Below are 21,247 nucleotides of genomic sequence, written 5' to 3' on the forward strand. Positions count from 1 at the left end.
CTCTTTGGCTAGAAGACCTTTTTACAGGTGTTCAATAGATAGAAGGCCGGTTACAGGTTTTCTATGGCTAGAAGACCTTTTGCAAGACTTCTAGGTGAACAATACTTTTTGTAGGTCTTCTATGGCTAGGAGACCTTTTGCGAGCCTTATATAGCTAAATACTTGAAATTCGGTATGAGAATCAAGTCTGGGAAATAGAGTTGATATGTGAAGGTGGTTTTGGGAATACTAAGTACACTTATACGAAATAGTACTATATAGTACAAAATTTGGTATAAGTCAGAAAGTGATTGAAATCTAAAATTTGGGATTAGGCTTGAGAGGAGTTTTGGTAATTTGTACTAAAAAAGTACGAAAAGTACTAAAAAGCTCTAAATTTTATATTTATGGTAGAAATAGAGTTGGAAATCAAAAAAAATATATTTAGTTCACCTTTTGTGGGGTAGGGTTGATATATGGAGGTCAATTTGGAAATTTAATAAAAAAAATACTGAATGGCATTAAAGTGGCGGTACATGTATACACAAATTGTCTTAAATCAGAAAAAAATGTGGTTATTTTTCTCAGCCCCGTTTAGAGGGGAATCTTGAATTTTGTACATAGATAAGGCGGGGTTTGGAAATTCGAATTTAAAACTGTGGTATAGACTTCAATTCCATATTTTTGGAGCAGAAATTTACCATGTATCGTTTGTGTTTATGTTTAATTGCAGAAAAAATCTCTTGAGAGACCTATAAACATTATTTGGTGAGAACATGTAAACAAATGCTTAAAACTCAAAAAAATAAAGATTCAGAACGTGAAATATCGAGTTAGTATCTCCCCTACATCCAGATGCTGAAAGTTATTATCATTAAATTATATTTAGTTTAAATATAAATTTTTAATTGGAACCAGCCACCAGATCGAGATCTTAAAAATAAACAATAAACATAATTTTTGTTACATTTCTTTGCCTCTGTTGTTTTTGTTGTGGTTATTGTTATGGAATTCATATTTTATTTATTCATCCAAATAAACACAACTCGAACATGGTGTTGTTTGCCTCTCCGCTGTTAAGCCCATAAAGCCGTCAATGAAAGGCAATAACCACAAAGTTAAGCAGCAGCATCAGCCGGGCAATGTTTGGTTTTGTTGGCTTATTTCGGCTTTGAGTGCCGCCAGCCGACAATGAAACCCACAAAGAAGATGGAGAAGAGCACAGCATCGAGCAAATATTGAACAAATTCTTTTTCGGAGCATTTATGAAAAAACAGAATGTCCGTCGTCTTCTCGATATGGTGTTGGAATGGTGGGGGTTTACGCTCAAGCACAAGCATTTGCCAGGGGAACTTCAGGAACATACATATACATACAAACAATCTACAAGAATCGACTAACAACCAAGTGATCTGCACACAACAACTTCGCGTGTTAGTGTGAAATTTTTATTTATCATTTACGCAGAATATTAAATATTTGCAAGAAGATCTGTTGCTTGTTGATCCATCCATACATCCGCCATCCTTCTATGCGTTTTGCCTGGTCGATTTGTTGTAGATCGTCGCAACACGTACACAGCAACAATGTCTCTCAGCTCAGTGGACTTTGGCGTCCCGTTCAGACATTGGTCTTAATATTTATGCTTTGCCCGTTTCCGATACATTCCCCCGCAACAGTATTCGATGTTGTTGCAGTTGTGCTATTTGGATTTTGGACAGCACTCATATTGGCGTGGGAATTTTTAGAACCGGCATGTTTCGTAGGGTTGCATGACGAAAGCAGAGGTAGAAACATATGATTTTTAGAATTAATCATTTCATTGATGAATATTTTAAAATGAATATTTTTATAAGGCTGGAGGACCCTTTATAGGCCTCTGAGGCTAAAATACCTATTACAGAAAACCAGTAAAGACCTTTTACAAGTCCTCTATGCCCAGAAGTCCTTTCGTAGGCCTTCTATGGTTAGAAGAGTTTTTATAGACTTCTATGGCTAAAAGCCCTTGTTCAGGTCCTCTCATCCTACAGACCCTTTACAGGTTCTCTGTGGCTTGAAGAACTTTTTATAGGTCTTCTATGGCTAGAAGAGCCTTTACAGGTCTTCTATGGCTAAATGAACCTTTTCAGGTCTTCTATGGCTAAACGAACCTTTTCAGGTCTTCTATGGCTAAAACACCCGTAACAGGTATTTCATGTCTAGAAGACCTTTCGCCGGTCTTCTATGGTTAAAAGACCCTTTACAGTACTTTTATGGTTAGAAGACCTTTTGCAGGTCTTCTATAGCTTTACAGATCGACTATAGTTAAAATACGCAACAGGTCTTCAATGTCTAGAATACCATTTACAGGTATTTTAAGGCCTGTAAGTTGTCCTTACAAGTTAAAGGACCCCTTACAAGTCTTCTTTGGCCAGAAAACCTTTTGCAGATCGTCTATGCCTAGAAAACCGGTCTTATATGGGCAGAAGATCTTTTGCCGGTCTTCTTTGGTCCTCTGTGCCGGAAGACCCTTAACAGATCTTCTGTGGCTGGAAGACCTTTTACAGGTCTTCTGCGGCTTTAAGACCTTTTACAGGTCTTCTATAGCTGACAGACATTTTATAGGTCTTTTATGTTATGGAAGACCTTCTACAGGTCGTCTATGTTAAAAAAAAAAAAGTTTACTGGTTCTCTATGTTTAGAAGACTTTTTACAGTTCTTCTAAGGCTAGAGGACCATTTACAGGTCTCCTAAGGCTAGAAGACCATTTACAGGACTTCTATGGCTAGAGGACCCTTTACAAGTCTTTCATTGCTAGAAGACACTTTACAGGTCTTCTATGGCTAAAAGACCTTTTACAGGTCTCCTATGACTAAAATACCTTATGCAGATCTGCTAGGGCCAAAAGATCCTTTACAGGTCTGTTATGGGTTGAAGGCCTTTTACACGTCTTTTAGCCATATAAGACCATTTACATATCTTTTATACCATAGAAAACCTTTTACATGTCTTATATGGCCAGAGGGCCCTTTACAGGCTTCCGATGACTAGAAGACCCTTTACAGGTTTATTAAGGCTAAAGGACCCTTTACAGGTCCTCTACGCCTAGAAGGCACTCGGGAGATATTTTAAGCCTAGAATACGCTTGAGAAGTTCTCTAAGCTTAGAGGACCATTTACAGGTTTTCTATGGCTATAAAACCTTTTACAGCTCTGCTAGGGCTAGGACCCGTTTAACTGGTTTTCCATGCCTGTAAAGGGTCCACTGACCATAAGACCCTTTACAGATCTTCTATACCATAGAAGACCTTTTACATTTCTTCTATGACCAGAGGACCCTTTACAGGCCTTCGATGACTAGAAGACACTTTACAGGTCTTCCATGCATATAAGTCCTTTTGCAGGTCTTCTATGACTAGAAGACCCTTGGGAGAACGTCTAAGCCTAGAAGACCCTTGAGAGGTCCTCTAAGCCTATAGGCCCCCTTACAGGGTTTTCTACGGCTATAAGACCTTTTACAGCACTGCTATGGCTTGGACCCCTTTTACTGATTTTCCATGCCTTAAATACCTTTTACATGTATTTTATGCCTAGAAGACCTCTTGCCGATCATCTGTGGCTAGGAGATCTTTGTCATGTCTTCCGTGGCTGAAAAATGTCTATCCTCTTAAAAATCCATTAAAAACTTTTAATTTAACAAAATTTTCAATCTCATTTTAATCACATATTTCTAACCGCCTTTACAATAAAATCCTGAAAATGCCAAACACTCGTATAGACACCGGGAAATTGTGGTCGAGCACAACCTCTACCCCACGAAACAATACCGCACAGTTCATTCCTAAAGACAGCCGGTCCACCGGAATCACCTTGGCAGGCATCGCCCACACCCAATTCGGCCGCACAAAACATGGTATTCTTAATTCGATCCTCTCCATAAAGGGCCAAATAATTTCGCCGGCAAAAATTGCGATTCACCACCGGTACACGAACGCTGTGCGCGACAATACTGGGTTCCGACTGTTCATTGAGTTTGCCCCAACCAGAAATTAGAACACGATCTCTGGGTTTCAATTGCCGTGAACACAGTGCAATTGGTTGTATAAATCTACCCAACATTGGGGCAACAAGTTTATAGATAACAATATCGGCTTCCGATCCCGTCACATTTCTATAACTGGGGTGTATTAGATACGAGGATATTAAACGCTGCACACCTTCTCCATAGATACTTGTGGCGCCAGCCACAGCAACGGTATTCTCCAGAATTTCTTCACGAACGCAATGAGCCGCCGAAACTACATGGGAATATGTCACCAATGTTCCGCCACAAAACAGATGACCATCTCTTAGGGTCCTCAGCTGCACCAGATATGGTGTGTTGGCGATATTCATTGACAAACCTCCCACAACACGACCTTGACATCGCACTTTGTTAAATAACAAGGCCAACACAAAATAGACCAAGATTTGTTTCCATCCAGCCATCTCTGACATCGAACTTCTAGTTGTCAAATAAACGTTAATCATGCCTAAGCTTGACTTTTATTTGAGTTCGGAAGTTTTTAGTTGTTATGTCACGAATCCAACTGTTTAAATAATTACAAGAATATTTTTTTTGTGAACTATTGAAAAACATTTTACAAAATGATGACGAAATTAGCCACCTTGAATTGAGGCTGCGATGTAAGTGCGCGTATTTGGGCTACATCAAAACGTGTGACATAATTTTCGTACGAATGTTTATTTTTCTAGACTTCCCAAACACGTGTCTTCTCTGAAACAAGATTTTCTATTTGAGTTTCTATCTTTCATTTACATTAAATACACATTTTAGGGTTTTGGGCAAAAATCTACCAGAAGGCAGCATTTTTGAATTGTGACGTCACAGACAATAATACTCTTCATCCAAAAGACATCTCAATTATCACTGTATATCAAAAAAAATTTGGTCAAAGTTAAAAAGCATCAGTCGATTTTGCCGACAGATGTATACCCCCAGCCTTGAGTTATGATTATTTAAACTCTTCACCCTCGAATTCGAACATGTATATCCGATTTTATTCGAAATCATAAATTTATATAGCAAGTTGTAACGAATCGCCGACTTGTTTGGCTAGTTGTGACAGATATAAGTATTGAAAATTATGACCCTTTGTAGTGAGGTACCAGAAGGGGTTAGCAGATATGTATCATCTTTACAACAAATCTTGCGTTATTTGAAATTTGAAGAGAGTTGGATTCTTATTTCGCTTTCTTTTAGCGTTTTGTTTTTCCATATCTTGAACCCTATGTGGGGGAGGTACCGGAAGGAATGGTTTGATCTCTACCAAACTTATAACAGATCTTGTGTTGATAGAAATAGTGAGACGTGCCAAGACTGATGGGAATCGAATGTAAATTTCGCGTTTTGTGACATTCAATTCAAAATTTTGAGCCTTTGTGGGGGAGATACCAGAAGCAGTGGACCGATATATTCCACCTCCACACCAGACCTTCGGTTACCATAAAATATTGTGATGTATGTAATTTGAAGATAATCGGACTCGTACATCACATTTTATAAGAGTTATAATTATTCTAAATTGTGACTCTTTGTGGGGGAGGTACTTGATGGTGTGGACCGATATTGTCTATTTTCGCACCGGACGTAGCACTGATGAAAATACTAGGATTTGCAAAGTTGGTGCAATAGTGGATAATCCTTTCTCTTGCTGTGTAGTAAATTTTTTTTTTTAAATATCGACCTTTTTTGGTGGATTTACCAGAAAGAGGGGACCGACTTTCTCTATCTCTGAACTCGATCTAAATTTGGCAGTTATATTACAATGTACCAAGTTTGGCCAGCCAGCCAGAAAGCCACACGGACATCGCTAGATCGACTCCAAATGTCCTGAAACGGAGTTGGTTCAAACGTTTTGGCGTATCAAATGATATATAGAGGGTATATAGAAATATGGCTGAGGGTATAAAAAATGATGGTTCGCGTTGCCAGTTTTTGACATACCCAGAGGGGAAAATCTCAAGGCCTTGCCGAAGAGCAACTACGTAAAATAAGTATCACATTTAGAAAAAATTTGGTTCGCTTAGCCGATGTTGGACATACCTTTAACAGCATCAAATATAGAAAAACTTTGTTTCGAAATACAGAACAGAATCGGGTTGTCCGGCTTCAAAAACCCATATCTCGGTATCCATGAAATATGATAGCACATACCTAGCATTTCGGAACGGTTATATACAGGGTGAGGTGAAAAAACTGCAACCAACTTCAGACTGCTGTCATTTCTAAGCCACTCGTCCGACAGCTGTTAAAATTATCCAGAGACAGCTCATTATATTCTTTACAAGCGTACAAAAGAATTTTTCTAGAAAAAAAGTTATTCGTCATGGAATTGAAGCGTGATAGCGTAATTTCTTTATATTTGGCTGGAAACGACAAGTGGCTACCGTTAGAGCACACATTTAAATGTGAATAAATCTTTTGTGTCCCGTACCATCGCTCATTACCGTGATCCTGGTAGCGTAGCCCGACGTCAAGGAAGTGGACGGGAGAAAACAGCAACATCAGCAGAAATGGTTATAAAAGTAAAGAAACGACTTGATCAAAACCCGCGTCGAAGTGGCCGAAAAATGACTCGTGAGCTGAACATATCGCAATATTATTCCATTCGGCAAATATTGAAAAATGAGCTCGGGGTAAAGCCATTGAAATTCCAAAAAGTGCAAGAACTTACCCCGCAACAGAAAGAAAATAGACTCAAAGGAGCTAAAGAGTTGCATCGCTTGGCCGGAAGTGGTGAACTGCCGAATTTGGTTTTCTCCGATGAGAAAACATTCGTTGTCCAGCAGTTTGTAAACAAAAAAAATGATCGTGCTTGCTTGCCAAAGAGGTCGGCTGAAAATGTGCACCTTCGGTTGGCCACCAGAACTCAAGCGCCGACCATGCTGATGGTGTGGGCCGCCATAACAGCCGATGGTCGCTCTCCGCTCGTATTAATCAACCGTGGTATCAGAATAAATGCCGAATATTATCGCGAAAATATTCGGGAGGGTGTATTAAAGCCTTGGGCACGCAAACTTTTTGGCCGCAGACCTTGGACATTCCAACAGGACTCAGCACCATGAAAAGGCAATATATTTTATGGAAACTTTTTGGCGGTTTTATAAAAAAGGCTCCAAAAAATCTATAATTTAGACATAACTACAGATTTGAAGCCCATGTGGGATAGGTATTTCCATAAGCTTTCAAATTTACATAAGTTTTCATAAGTCCGTCAACCAAAACAAAAAAAAGACTTTTCCGGAATCAGGGTGGAAATGCCTACCTCTGGAAAAAAAAAAACTTTGGAATTTCAAAAAAATCCAATAGTTTTTTTTACTAAACTAGAGTTGTTCCCCTCCCATACATTAATTCCCTCTGATTCTGATTACGGGTAGCTCTACTAAACTTACATTGAGGAGTAGGGTTTCATTTAGTCAGTTTTTAATTTTTTTCGACTAGTTTTATTCCATTTCTGTTATATTTTAATGTTTGCCAATCGAGGGGTCGAATTTTCGACTATCTCATCATTATGAGGTAAGGACATCACTCAATCGACCATTGGTTTTGCAGTCGGATATGTAGACTCTGTGGGATCCATTAAGGATGAGAGAATTTAAATTATTTTGCTTATAAAATAAAAAGGAATAACTCATTATTTTCTGGATTAAAGTATGTGGTTATCATTAATAATGGTGCTGAAAGTGACACAGGTACCAAAAAATTTGGTTCGCGTAACCACTTTAAAGAGTTAGAAAAAATATACTCATTTAAAAAATCTCAGTCTTTATTTTTAATTATATATTTGTTTTTTTATTTATTAATATTATTATTATTTTTTTTTCAGGTTATGCTTCCCTAGAAATTTTTCAAAAATTAACAGAAATATAAAAATGTTGATAAAATATTTCTATTACCTCATATCATAATTTCAAAAATTTTATAGTTTCCAAAAAATACAATCAGTGACTCTCAATTTTCAATAAAAGTAAATACAATATATTTATTTGCTAATGTTTATGTGGAAATATTTGTTTGTTTTCTTTCAAGCGATATCTGTTTTTTTTTTTTTTTTTTTTTGGGAAATTATTTCTGGTGATAGCCTTCTTTTAATGGTAGGTGATAAATTCAACAGGTCCTTTATGACCTAATCCTTTCATCAATAAAACTCTGTTTTCCCTTTGACCTTCTAATAAACACAAACACCATAATTCTAATGTTTTATTTCTCTCTTATCGAAAATGGGATAAAAACAAGAACCCGATCCTTTTAACCCCTTCGATAACCCTCATTCGCTTGGACAAATCAAACAAATCGTAAAAAATCACGATATACTCGCAACATAACTAAAACTAATGTTTTGAATACCAGGAATGAAGGAACATTGAAATTTAGTTTTGAGAAGGGAATTCTTACTCGACAAAAAAAGAAACAGAAAAAATCTCCATCAAAAGAAACAATAAAATCGTGACCATTAATGCACTTGTTGTTGTTCTTGTAGTTGTAGCTGTCAGTGTTTCTTGTGCCCCGTTTAATGTGTTATTGACGTGTGTCACGGTTTCTGTTTCATCCTCAATTCCTACGAAAAACTATTAAAAAAGGCATGGAAGGAACATTGCTGCCTGTTTCTTTAGTTGGCTCAGGAAACATAGAGCGGTTGATAGTAGCTACACATATCCACTCACTCACTCACATATATATTTTCTGTGTATACTCAAGATTTTGTTTTCCATTCTTCGTTCTCTATCTGGAATTATATTCTTCTCTGCAACGTGTGTCCCCTATTCCCTTTCAAACTCGATTACATGTGTTGTCTAACTTCAATGCATGCTCCCCATGATGATGATGTTGGGGAACCATCCAACTATCAAAGGATGGATGCTGTAGGCTTTGGCGGGGATCGGACATCCAAATCGAACTATACATGTATAGAGAATTATACAACAATTGCACTTGAATTATTCTGTTGAGGATGCAATTAACTATGGCCATAAGTCTCCACTCGGTTGTTTTGTGTTCGCCTAGCCAGTTGGAGAGTTTTTTGAACTTTAGACAAACCGTCTGCCATTGGGGGCTTTACAAAGAATTTCCATACAATTTCAAGTTTATGTGCAATTGTATTTGACTTCTTGTTTTCTTGAAAATGTGTTCTTTTTGTTCACAGTGGTTCTCTAATAATATATGTTAGTAGCTTGGGTTGGTTGGTATAATTATATTAAAGTCTTATTTTGCATACCAAAATTTGCGTTTATATAGAGTCTGATAATAACTGCAATTTAGCAGGTTCATCCCGACCTTATATTTTTCAGGACAGGAACAGAGCACATGTTCAAATCTAGCCTCGCTTCCCCATTGTTTGATCGATTACCAATGATTTTTTATACTGCGATAATTCGTAAAATATTTAATAAATTTTTGTTTTAAAATCGTCAATATTTCATATAAAACAAGTAAACAACACTACAATAAGTTCCAAGTCAATTTTGAAAGATTTTGTTTTTCAAATAATGTCCCTGTCCATAACTCTCTACTGATGCGAAATTCTTTGTCGATTAGTTTTCAATTGTGGCCTATAGAGCGACTACAAAATTAGAAAAATTTAATTTTTTTACCATTTGAACCCCTAAATGTACATCTTACGAACAATAGGCTTTAATTAAACACTAAAACCAAACCCACGCAAAATTTCGTTGGGATCGGACGATAATTACGACATGCATATAATACCCTCAAAACGTAGTGTTGCAGGGCCTAGAAATTTACAAAATTTACAATTCAAAATTTTAAGTCAAATATGACAAAAATTAAAAAAAATGGAACACTATTTATTGTTTCATTTTTCCTCGATTTTCATAGATTTTATCCTTTTCTAGCAAGAGACCATTCCGAATTGAATTTCGGCCCAGCGATTCTTGACTTATAAGCAGAATAAATAATATATGCTCCTTTAACATATTAATTGCACCTATTTTGCTATATATCCTATTTATAACTTTAATGGTCAGGAGTGACCTTTTCATGTATTTGTGATTTGGCTGGGTTTAAAAATATTCGCGTTTTTGTGGAAAATGTTCATATTTTCTAACATAATAGTTAGGGTCTATTTCACCCGCTAAATATTGCTAGAAGGCGTCCCAAATTGGTGGGCTTCTGTCCAGTCCCAAACACTAACTCCATGTAAATTTCAGCGTCGATTGGTTCACAATTGTGGCCTATAGAGCAAATCAGGAAAGTTTTTTGGTTTTTGGCACATTTTAACCCCTAAATGTTTTGCAATCATCTCCAAAAACAATAGGGTTCTATTCTAACCCCAACCCCAACTCTATTTTCAATTTCGTCAGGATCGGGCCATAATTGCGACCTGTAGCTTCATTACAAATTAATATGGACAGACGGACGGACATACATAGCTGGATCGACTCAGTTCAGCGAGATAAGAAAAAAAGAAAAACTGAAACAAAGTCAAATGCCATAATTTTTAATTTTTTTTTAATTTTATTGAATGAAAGCAAAAATGGTTTGAAATTTCATCAAATTTTAGAATAAGTTTAGATTTGTTCTAATTGATCACCTTTGGCACGAATTATAGCCTTCGAAGCCCAATAAAACCGCCACATGCTGCCCGAATATTGCTCTGCGGTATTTTGGTCCATTCCCGGCGAAGCGCTTGCTTCAGGTGATCGACACTTTGGTATTTTTTAGTGCCAACCATGCTTTCCAAAGTACTCCAGACACAATAGTCCAACGGATTGGTATCGGGAGATTATGGTGGCCATTGTGAGTTGGAAATGATGCGAGAAACCTAATTTTGTAACCATTATTGGGTGGCACGTGCTGAGTTCGATGGTGCTGAGTTCTGTTGGGATGTCCAAGGTCTGCGGCCAAAATGAATATTTTCGCGATAATATTTGGCATTTATTCTGATGCCACAGTCGATTAATACGAGCCATCACCATGGCTGGCGCTTGAGTTCTGGTGGCCGCAACCTCCAACACTATATCTCAATTCTAGGTACCAGGAGAGACCTCAATATAAATTTTGGGGATTCCTTACCTTTTCCTTCATCCAATATCAAATTTTGTACTGTTTAGTACTTTCGTACACATATAGTACACATTTCCAAAACCGCCTCTACATGTTCATCACAGATACCAACATTCATATATATCAAATTTGAGGATTCCGACCCTACTCCTTCATCCAATACCAAATGTGGTACTATGTAGTACTTTTCATACAATCTCAGTACACATTTCCAAAACCATAACTCAATTCCAGATACCAACAGAGACCTCAATATAAAATTTCGGGATTTCTGCCCTATTCCATCATCCAACTCCCAATTTAGTACCACTTAGTAATTTTCGTACATATTTTCGAAACAATATCTGAATTCAAGATACCAACAGAGATTTCAAAATCAAATTTGAGGATTCGAGCCCTTCATCCCCCTCATCCAATACAAATTTAAATAGTATTCAAGTACTTTTCGTACAATTATTGTGTATGTATAGTAAACGTCCATGTCCAGGCTACACATGAACAGCGATTTCTGTTCACCCAATACCAAATTGTACCAAATATAGCACTATTTAGTACTTTTCGTGTACTTGTAGTACACATTCCCGAAACCACCAGTTTCAGATTTCCAGCTCCATCGATTCATCAGAATTCCAATTTCTAACAGAATTAGTAGAATTTAGTACTCATAAGAACAAATTTCCATAACTTTCTGCATACTCCCACGGTAATCTCAATTCCATATTTTAGGATTCCACCCCTGTTGGTTCGCCAAAAAACAATTTGTACTTTATTTAGTTCATTTTAGTGCAAATTTTCAAATCTACCTACATATCCGAATCCTACACTCCGACAGTAATCTTATTTCCAATTTTCAGGAGCTATATTGGTTCACCCAAATCTGAAATGTATCAAATTTAGTACCATTTAGTACACTTAAGTATACACTTTTCATAACTACCTACATCACACGGTCCAATAGAAATCTTATTTTCAAAATTTCAGAATTCCGTCTCTTTTTTTCATCCAAATCAGAAGTGTACCAAATTTAATACCATTTAGTACACTTAGGTGCACATTTTCATAACTACGATCACACGTTCCAATATTAATCTTATTTTCAAAATTTCAGTATTCCGTCTCTGTTGGTTCACCCAAATTTTAAATGTACCAAATTTAGTACCACTTAGTACCCTTAAGTACAAAATTTTCATAACTACCTGTATCACACGGTCCAATAGTATTCCCACTGTACCGGTGCATTAAAAAATTTAATTGTTCCAAATTTAGTACCTTTTAGTACACATAAGTACGAATTTCCAACACTACCTACATTCCTCAGTCCCAAAGTACATACAATAGTAGACTTATTTCTAAATTTCAGAATTCCAGCTCTATCGGTGAACCCCAATCGAAATGATACCAAATTTAGTACCATTTGGTATTTTTCGGGCACATAAGTACAAATTTCGAAAACTTACTCCCAATCATACACTCCGGAAAAAACATTAATTTAAAATTCAGTATTCGAGCTCCACCCTTCCTCCAAACACAATTTGTACTAAATATAGTACCATTTAGTACTTTTCGTATACATAAGTATATACTTTTAAAACTACGTCCTTACATCGCCTCTACTCTTCAATTTTGATTACAATTCCAAATTTCAAGTTTTCAGCTCTATCCGTTCACATGATATCAAATGGTACAATTTTAGAAGTTTAGTAGCATTTGAGACATTTTCGGAACCTTAAAGCATGGATTTTTAAAAACTCTTTCGTACATCTATCCTTCACTCGATCAGTGAATATCATTCCAAAATTTCAGATTTCTACCTTATTCCGTTTTTCCAATACAAAGTGTTAAATTTTTAGTACATTTTCGTACACTTTTAGTACGAATTTCCAAAAACCCATGCTTATCGCCCGCCTCGTGCAATATTTCCAGATTCTAGCTTCAGCCGTTTCGTCTGGGAGTCGATTCTCAGTCAGTCAGTTATCCCTACTCTTTTAGATAATAAAGAATTTTATTTTTACCTCAATTCTATCTCCCATCTGACCCCCAGAACTAATGTTCAATGCCTGTGCCTTCCACTTCACTGTGCGGTATGTTGCATTTACTCTTGTTTTTTTTTTTTTTTTTTTTGCCCTTATTGCATTTATAAAGATGTACATAAACTTAAATTGCCACAATAGTTGCAGACAGGATGTTGTTGTTCGCCTCTTTGACTTTGCTGCAATTTTCTACTTCCACCTTCCCTACCCCAAGCCAATTGGCGTTGCTGGTAGACACCTCTAATAGTTCTGGATTTTCAAAGACTAGCACAATAATTTTTCTTATATAAAGCTAATAATGATGTTGATGATGATCATCATCAGCATCATCATCATTATAGTTATTACAATATTCTTACATTGAAGATTTCTATCATTAGTTGCTGGAGTTTATTGAACTGCCTTCGTGATGCAGAACAACTTCGCAATAAACATTGCCCTTGCAGTGCTGCAACCCACCATTGCTGAGTTGTTAGCTGATGAAAAACACTGAAGGCGGCCTCCACAGCCAGCCAGCCATGCTGATGTGGTGTAGATGTTGGACCCCATCAAAGGGCTGGCTATATTTAAAGTAAATGCTACTGTTGCATTGCTCCGCACACAGAATCATTATTTGTAATTGTGGAAATATGGCTTGTCTTCATCATTTGTTGAAATTACATTTGTACGGAGTGGTGAATGTAGGGGGGATTCTATTGAGGTAGGCACAACGATTAGATGGCAGACAATTCCATTTTTTGTAAATTACATTAAAATGTGTGTGTAAAAAAGTCACGTAGGAGCCAGGGTCATTTACCACACTTGACTTAATTTTAGGTGTGGGGGTCTATTGTCTCTTATTGTGAGTAACATTATTGAAATCTCAAAAGAAGAGTTTGTTTAAAAGAAAATTATATACATTTAACATCTCCTACCGTTCTCCTATTAATGCTATTTGTATAACCTTAGCCGTATGGCTACAATGGGTATATATTTTTAGACCCTAGGTCTCTTTGGACCAAATCCGTTTCAGGACATTTGGAGTCGATCTAGCGATGTCCGTCCGTCCGTCTGTCTGGTTGATTGGTTGGTGCGAACGAATCCAAAACTTGTTACATCCTGATATTATTGTCAAACTTAGATCGAGTTCAGAGAAGGGCAATATCGGCTCACTCCTTCTGGTACCTCCCCCCACAAAATGTCAATATTTTTAAAGAAAAAAATTAACTGCACAGAAAGAGAAAGGATAATCCGATTTTTCTCCAACTTTCCATATATATAATATTTGCATCAATGCTAAGTCAAGTGCGAAAATGGACAATATCGGTCCATTCAATCAGGTACCACCCCCACAAAGGGTCAAAATTTGGAATAATTATACTTTTGTGAAATGTGATGTAAGAGTCCGATTGTCTTCAAATTACACACATCCCAATATTTTTATTAACACAAGGTATGTTGTGAAGATGGCATATATTGGTCCACTCCTTCTGGTACCTCCCCCACAAGCGCTCAAAATTTTGAGTCACCATGAAGCTCATAAAACGCGAAAATAACATCTGACTCAACTTGGACCGGGCACATCTCAATATTTTCATCCACACAACATCTGTTATAAACATGGTAGAGATCGGACCATTCCTTTCGGTATCTCCCCAACAAAGGGTCAACATTTTGAAAAACCAAAACGATAATAAAATCCAAAATAAGCATCCGGCTCCTTTCAAATTGCACACATCACAATATTTTTACTAACCCAAGATCTGGTGTGAAGATGGGATATATCGGTCCACTCCTTCTATTACCTCCCCCACAAAAGGGTCACAATTTGGAGTATCCATGAAGGTCATGAAATGGTCTGCTATATCGGGTACCTCACGCATATATCCAAATTTTCCAAAAATCTGCACATATCTCATATAAAGTATAGGAAGTAGTCGACATATAAGCTGAGATGAAAAAACTGCAACCAACTTCAGACTACTGCCATTTCTAAGCCACTCGTCCGACAGCTTTTAACATTATTCCAATGGCAGCTCAGTATATTGTACAAAATCACTTGGGTGAGAATTTTCCAGAAAAAAAGTTATTCGTGATGGAATTCAAGCGGGATAGTGCTATTTCTTTATATTTGGCTGGAAAACCACAAGTGGCTATCGTCGGAGCACTCCAACATTTAAATGTGAATAAATCTTTTGTGTCTCGTATCATCCATCGTTACCGTGATACTGGTAGCGTAGCTCAACGTCAAAGGAGTAGACGAAAGAAAACATTTTGCAGAAATGGTTCGAAAAGTAAAGAAGAGACTTGATCGAAACCCGCGTCGCAGTGGCCGAAAAATGGCTCGTGAGCTAAACATATCGCAATATTCCATTCGGCAAATATTAAAAAATGAGCTCGGGGTAAAGCCCTTGAAATTCCAAAAAGTGCAAGAACTTACACCGCAACAGAAAGACTCAAAAGAGCTAAAAAGTTGCTTCGCTTGGCCGGAAGTGGTGAACTGACGAATTTGGTTTTCTCCGATGAGAAAACATTCGTTGTACAGCAGTTTGTAAACAAACAAATGATCGTGGCAGAAAGGTTAGCTGAAAATGTGCACCTTCGGTTGGCCACCAGAACTTAAGCGCCGGCCATGGTGATGGTGTGGGCCGCCATAACAGCCGATGGTCGCTCTCCGTCGTATTAATCGACCGTGGCATCAGAATAAATAAATAATGAGTGTTATATTCCGGAGGGTGTATTAAAGCTTTGGGCACGCAAGCATTTTGATCGCAGACCTTGGACATTCCAGCAGGACTCCGCACCATCGCACTCAGCACGCGACATCCAAGAATGGTTACAAAATGAGGTTCCTCGCTCCATTTCCAGCGCACAATGGCCACCATAATCTCCGGATACCAATCCGTTGGACTATTGTGTCTGGAGTATTTTGAAAAGCAAGGTTGACACTAAAAAATACCAAGTGTCGATCAACTCAAGCAAGCGCTTCACTGAGAATGGGCCAAAATACCGCAGAGCAACATTCGGGCAGCGTGTGACGGTTTCATTGGCCGTTGAAGGCCATAAATCGTGCCAAAGGTGACCAATTCAAACAAATCTAAAGTTATTCTAAAATTTGATGCTATTTACCGACTTTTTTTGCTTTCATTCAATAAAATTTAAACCGAAAATTTAAAAATTATGGCGTTTGACTTTGTTGCATTTTTTTTATCTCACCCTATATATCACAAGTGTATATTCCAGTTACGATTATTCAAACTGCTGACCCTTTATGAGGAAGGTTCCGAAGCAGTATGCCAATAACAATATTTTTTCTTTACTTTTCTTCACATCGCAAAATTCTCCAGCGGATGCGGCATCTTTCCATTGGAATGTTAAAGAGATAAACATAAGCAGTGCAATGAGGATTATTGGAGCCTAGAGTATTAGACTCTAGTAACATGAGATGCTCACACATTGTGAAAATAGACTGTTCTTTTTTTGGTTGGGCATACCCCAAAATATGTTTGAGCGGAAATATCCCCGACATCACGTTTGAATTTCTTTAGAATTTTTGCTCTCATTTGCTATTTTTTCCCCACTGCTATTTGTTTAATAACTATTTGTTCCCAGCATCATCATTAGCTTTGGACGGCCCTCATTCAATGTTTGCCGCCTAATATTCTCTATGGCAATTTTTGCAAAGCTTTCAGATTACTAGATTTTTATTTGTTTATTCAAAACTGTCGGCCTTTTCTAATGTGTGTTCGACATTATTGACATTGACATCCATACAGACATATGTTTGTACTTAAGTTTGTTTTATGTGGAAGAAAAAAGTTTTTTCTCTTATTTGCCAAATCTGGTGTGAAATGAATGTCAATTTTGTTTATGAATGAATCAAACGCCGATACCGTTTTGTTAATGAAAATGCTGGCATGGATGTAAATGAGTCATTAATTGTCGAGTTAGGAAATATTAATCGGCAGATATAAAATCTCAGTCTATGTTGATACTTATGCGTATTTATGTATATGCTAAGCATATACGTTCATGCTCTTGTATATCAAAAAAATATCTGCATCAATGTTCCCGATATATTTCACAGTCCTATAGGGTTGTCCAAAAAGAGATATAAGTTTGATTCAAAAGTACAAACAACACCGCACCCCCACCTACTTATTTGTTCCTGTATCACCATACCGTAATTGTGGCCCTTACATCATTTTCCAACTCTGGTCCATACAAATTACTATGGAAATAGGGATCTCTCAGGGGGTACGTGTTAACGTCACAATGAAATTTGATAGAGAATATGTCTTTCTCCAAAAAGTAAGATCCTAACGTATATTTTAACTAGGAAAGACCGATAGAAAATTGATCAAAAAACAAGTTGAAAAGTTTCAATCGGTTTTACCGACAGATGTATACCCTCAGGTAATGTTCGATTATTCAAATATATTTCGACTTCTGTTATGATTATTCAAGTTGTTGACCCTCTATGGAGTAGCTTTCGAAGGAATGGGCCAAAATTGTCCATTTTGTATTGGATCCAAGTAAATATCACATAAATATTGCGTCGTGCCAGGTTTGAACTATATTGGTTACCTCCTCTATTATACCCTTAGCCATATGGCTAGAGAGGGTATATATCATTTGATACTGCCAAAACGTGCCTCATCGAAATAGTATCTGAAGAAAGTATCCGATTTGATCCAAACTTGGTACATCGTAATATTATTGTCAAACTTATATCGAGTTCGGAAATGAGCAATATCGGTCCACTCCTTCTGGTACCTCCCACACAAAATGTCAACATTTTCAAAGAAAGTAATTTACCGCACACAAAGAGAAAGGATAATCCGATTTTGCTCCAACTTTGCAAGTCCTAATACTAGCATCAGTGCTAGGTCAGTTACGAAAATGGACAATATCGGTCCACCCCATCAAGTACCTTCCCCACAAAGGGTTAAAATTTTGAATAATTATAGCTTATAAAATGTGAATTAAGTGTCCGATTGTTTTCAAATTTCAGATATCCCAATATTCATATTAAGGTCAGGTGTTAAGATGGAATATATAGGTCCACTCCTTCTGGTACCTCCCCCACAAATGGTCGAAATTTTCAAAAAATATATTTTTTGCACAGAAAGAGAAACGATAATCCGATTTTGCTCCAACATTGCAAATCCTAATATTTACGTCAGTGCTAGGTCTGGTGCGAAAATGGACATTATCGGTGCCCTCCATCCATCCGATTCCATTCCAGATTTGGTACATCTCAATATTTTCATCAAAACAAGATCTTTTATAAAGATGGTAGAGATCGGAACATATCTTTTGCTACAACACAACACAACACTCGGAGAATGCGAAATAAGCAATGAACACTCTTCAAATTTCACAGATGATATATATCTGTGAACCCCTTCAGGTATCTCACTCACAAAGGCTCACAATTTTCAATAATTTTATCTGTCATATCTTGCTAAACAAGTCAGCGATTCTTTACAACTTTTGCCAGAAACCTGAGATGAATATGGAATTTATGATTTTCCATAAATTGGATATTTTCGATTTTCTTGTAATTTTGCCAATATCAATATTTTTATATGTATTAAATGATGTATGCAAATGGTATACTTCGGTCGATTATATCTGGTACCTCACGCACATGTAAACATTTTCTAAAAATTATCACATGTCTCATATAAAGTGAAGGAAGTTACCAATATAGTCCAAACCTGGAACTTCGCAATATTTATATCATATTTATTTAGGTCCGATACGAAATGGTCGATGACCCATTCCTTCGGAACCTACTCCATAAGGGGTTAAACATTTGTATAATCATAATGGAAGTCAAAATATTTTGAAATAATCGTACATTGACTGAGGTTATTTTTTAAATTGTTTTTTGAAAACTTCGACTTTTTGTGGGGGTAGAACCAGAAGGAGTGGACCGATATGGTGCGATAAGTTTGATAATAATATTACGATGTACCAAGTTTTGATCAAATCGACTCCAAATGTCCTAAAGCGGATTTGGTCCAAAGAGACCGAGGGCCTAAAATCGTTATTTCGGTGAGGCACGTTTTGGCCCTATCAAATGATAATACCCTCTGTAGCCATATGGCTGAGGGTATAAATAAAATGGACTGATGGGTAATTTACTTCTTGGGCACTTTGAAATAGCATTGAGAGTTCACCTTTTAGTACATTCATGGTCAATTACGAATATGAACTTGATCAACTCATTATTTATGGTCCACAAACTAGTTCTCCTTTTCGGTCCTTTGGAGATTCGCAGTAAAACAAACATTCCAAGTATGTGTTAGATCAAGTTCTGTTTGTCTCACGTTTAGTGTTGCGAATTTAATTCAAAGGACTGTAAACATTTTATCCCGAGAATATTTGTGTTTTTTTTTTTATGAATCTAGCGCAAAATTGGTATTGATACTATATCATTTTGTCTGTTTAGCTCAATCATTCAACTGAAATCGGTAATATATCCCAGCAATGTTCAGAATATGTTCAGTGATCCAAAAAAAAACTTAGATCACCAAACGAAGGTTTTTTCTTATTTTATATATTTTCGAGGACAAATTGTGTTCCACCCCACTCACTGTTGTTGTCGACACCACATGACAATCTTTGTGTCATCTTCAACATGTGTTCAACAATTTGTTGCGAGTCGTCAGACACAATGACATTTTATTAAACCCCACTAAAACTTTCAATGCTTTTTTATTACATATCGCCAGGCGACCACAATGAAAAAAACTACAAAGAGGCGCTTACAAAAACAATACCAAAAGTCCTCAAGTGACGAGAAAGTTGTCCGCCACAGAACTTCAGAGACATTCTTTCAGTCCGCAGAAATTATATTTCATTACAAAACGATGAGAAAACTTCAAATTGACACACATAATGATAATGACCCCCGCAGCACAAAGAAGAAAAAACACGGGGTGGGGTAGTCAGTTCCATTCATTGAAGTTAATTTCAGAAAGAATGGACCTTTCTAAAATTTGGCGAGCAAAAAATGGACTACTGCCAAAAGAAGTTATTTCGTGGGCCACTTTATTTACACTCACTCACTGATCATGTGTTTGTTGCCGCTGTCGCTCGCTGATTAACTCCGTTTATGAGCGAGTCCTGTGCTTTTAATTAAATGAATAACAAAATGAAATGAAAACAAGACAAGATTAAGTAACACCCAGCCGACTTGAAAGATGATGACAACGAGTAGGGGGAGGAGGGGCAGTCTGACGATGATGATGGTGATGATGTTGTTATAAAATAAATATCACCAATTAAATTTAATTTTCTCTATCATAATTCTTTTCAATTTTGCGTTCTGCAGCAGCGGCAGCTTCTCTTCCTTTCCTGCCATTACATCCTTTTCTGTTATGAAATTCGACACATTTATCTTCAATGGAATGACATGGCCGCAGCGAAGACTTAAAAAGCATAACAAAATGTTAATAAGAATCATTAAAGCGTGAGATGTCCAGAATTGCCTGCACCATGTGTGTGTGTGGGTATTGTGGAGAATGCTTAAAACCTCAGCCAGTCAGCCAGACACTCAAGATCGTCCGGCACCATATGGCAGGCATGCAAAATTTACATCACTTCTTAGATAAGGTTGCGGTTTTTTTGTGTCTTTTTGCTATGGTAGGCTATTTCAGCTGAGCGGATTTAGTTAAATTATTAACTGGATTTTCAGCAGATTTCAGAAGTAATACAGAATAAGGCTATAGAAGCCAGAAGACCTGCTGCAGGTCTCCTATAGCCGGAAGACCTGCTATAGTTCTCCTATAACCAGAAAACCTGCTACAGGTCTTCTATAGCCAGAAGACCTTATATAAGTCTTTTTGGCCAGAAGACCTTATACAGGTCTTCTATAGTCAAAAGACCTGCTACAGGAATTCCATAGCCCGATGACCTTCTATAGGTCAGAATGCCTGCTATAGGTCTCCTACAGGTTTTCTATAGCCAGAATACCTGCTGCGGGTCTCCTATAGCCGGAAGACCTGCTGTAGTTCTCCTATAACCAAAAGACCTTCTATAGTTCTCCTACCAGAAGACCTGCTACAGGTCTTCTATAGACAGAAAAACTTCTACAGGTCTTCTATGACCAGAAGACCTTATACAGTTTTTTTTGGGCCAGAAAACCTTCTACAGGTCTCTATAGCCAAAAGACCTGCTATAGG

At 37.2% G+C, this 21,247-nt stretch overlaps 2 protein-coding genes across 2 annotated transcripts in view; one reads left to right on the forward strand and one right to left on the reverse strand.

The window, feature by feature from the left end:
• LOC101898170 (M-phase inducer phosphatase) overlaps positions 1-21,247 on the forward strand; it is a 519,762-nt gene that overhangs the window by 389,536 nt on the left and 108,979 nt on the right. The window lies entirely within an intron of this gene.
• LOC101897434 (seminase-like) lies at positions 3,678-4,445 on the reverse strand. Its single transcript, XM_005175015.2, has one exon. It carries the CDS (start codon positions 4,443-4,445, stop codon positions 3,678-3,680), a length of 768 nt encoding a protein of 255 aa, XP_005175072.2.

The sequence above is a fragment of the Musca domestica genome, unplaced genomic scaffold, assembly GCF_030504385.1.
Source record: "Musca domestica strain aabys unplaced genomic scaffold, Musca_domestica.polishedcontigs.V.1.1 153, whole genome shotgun sequence".
NCBI classification, from domain to species: Eukaryota; Metazoa; Arthropoda; class Insecta; order Diptera; family Muscidae; genus Musca; species Musca domestica.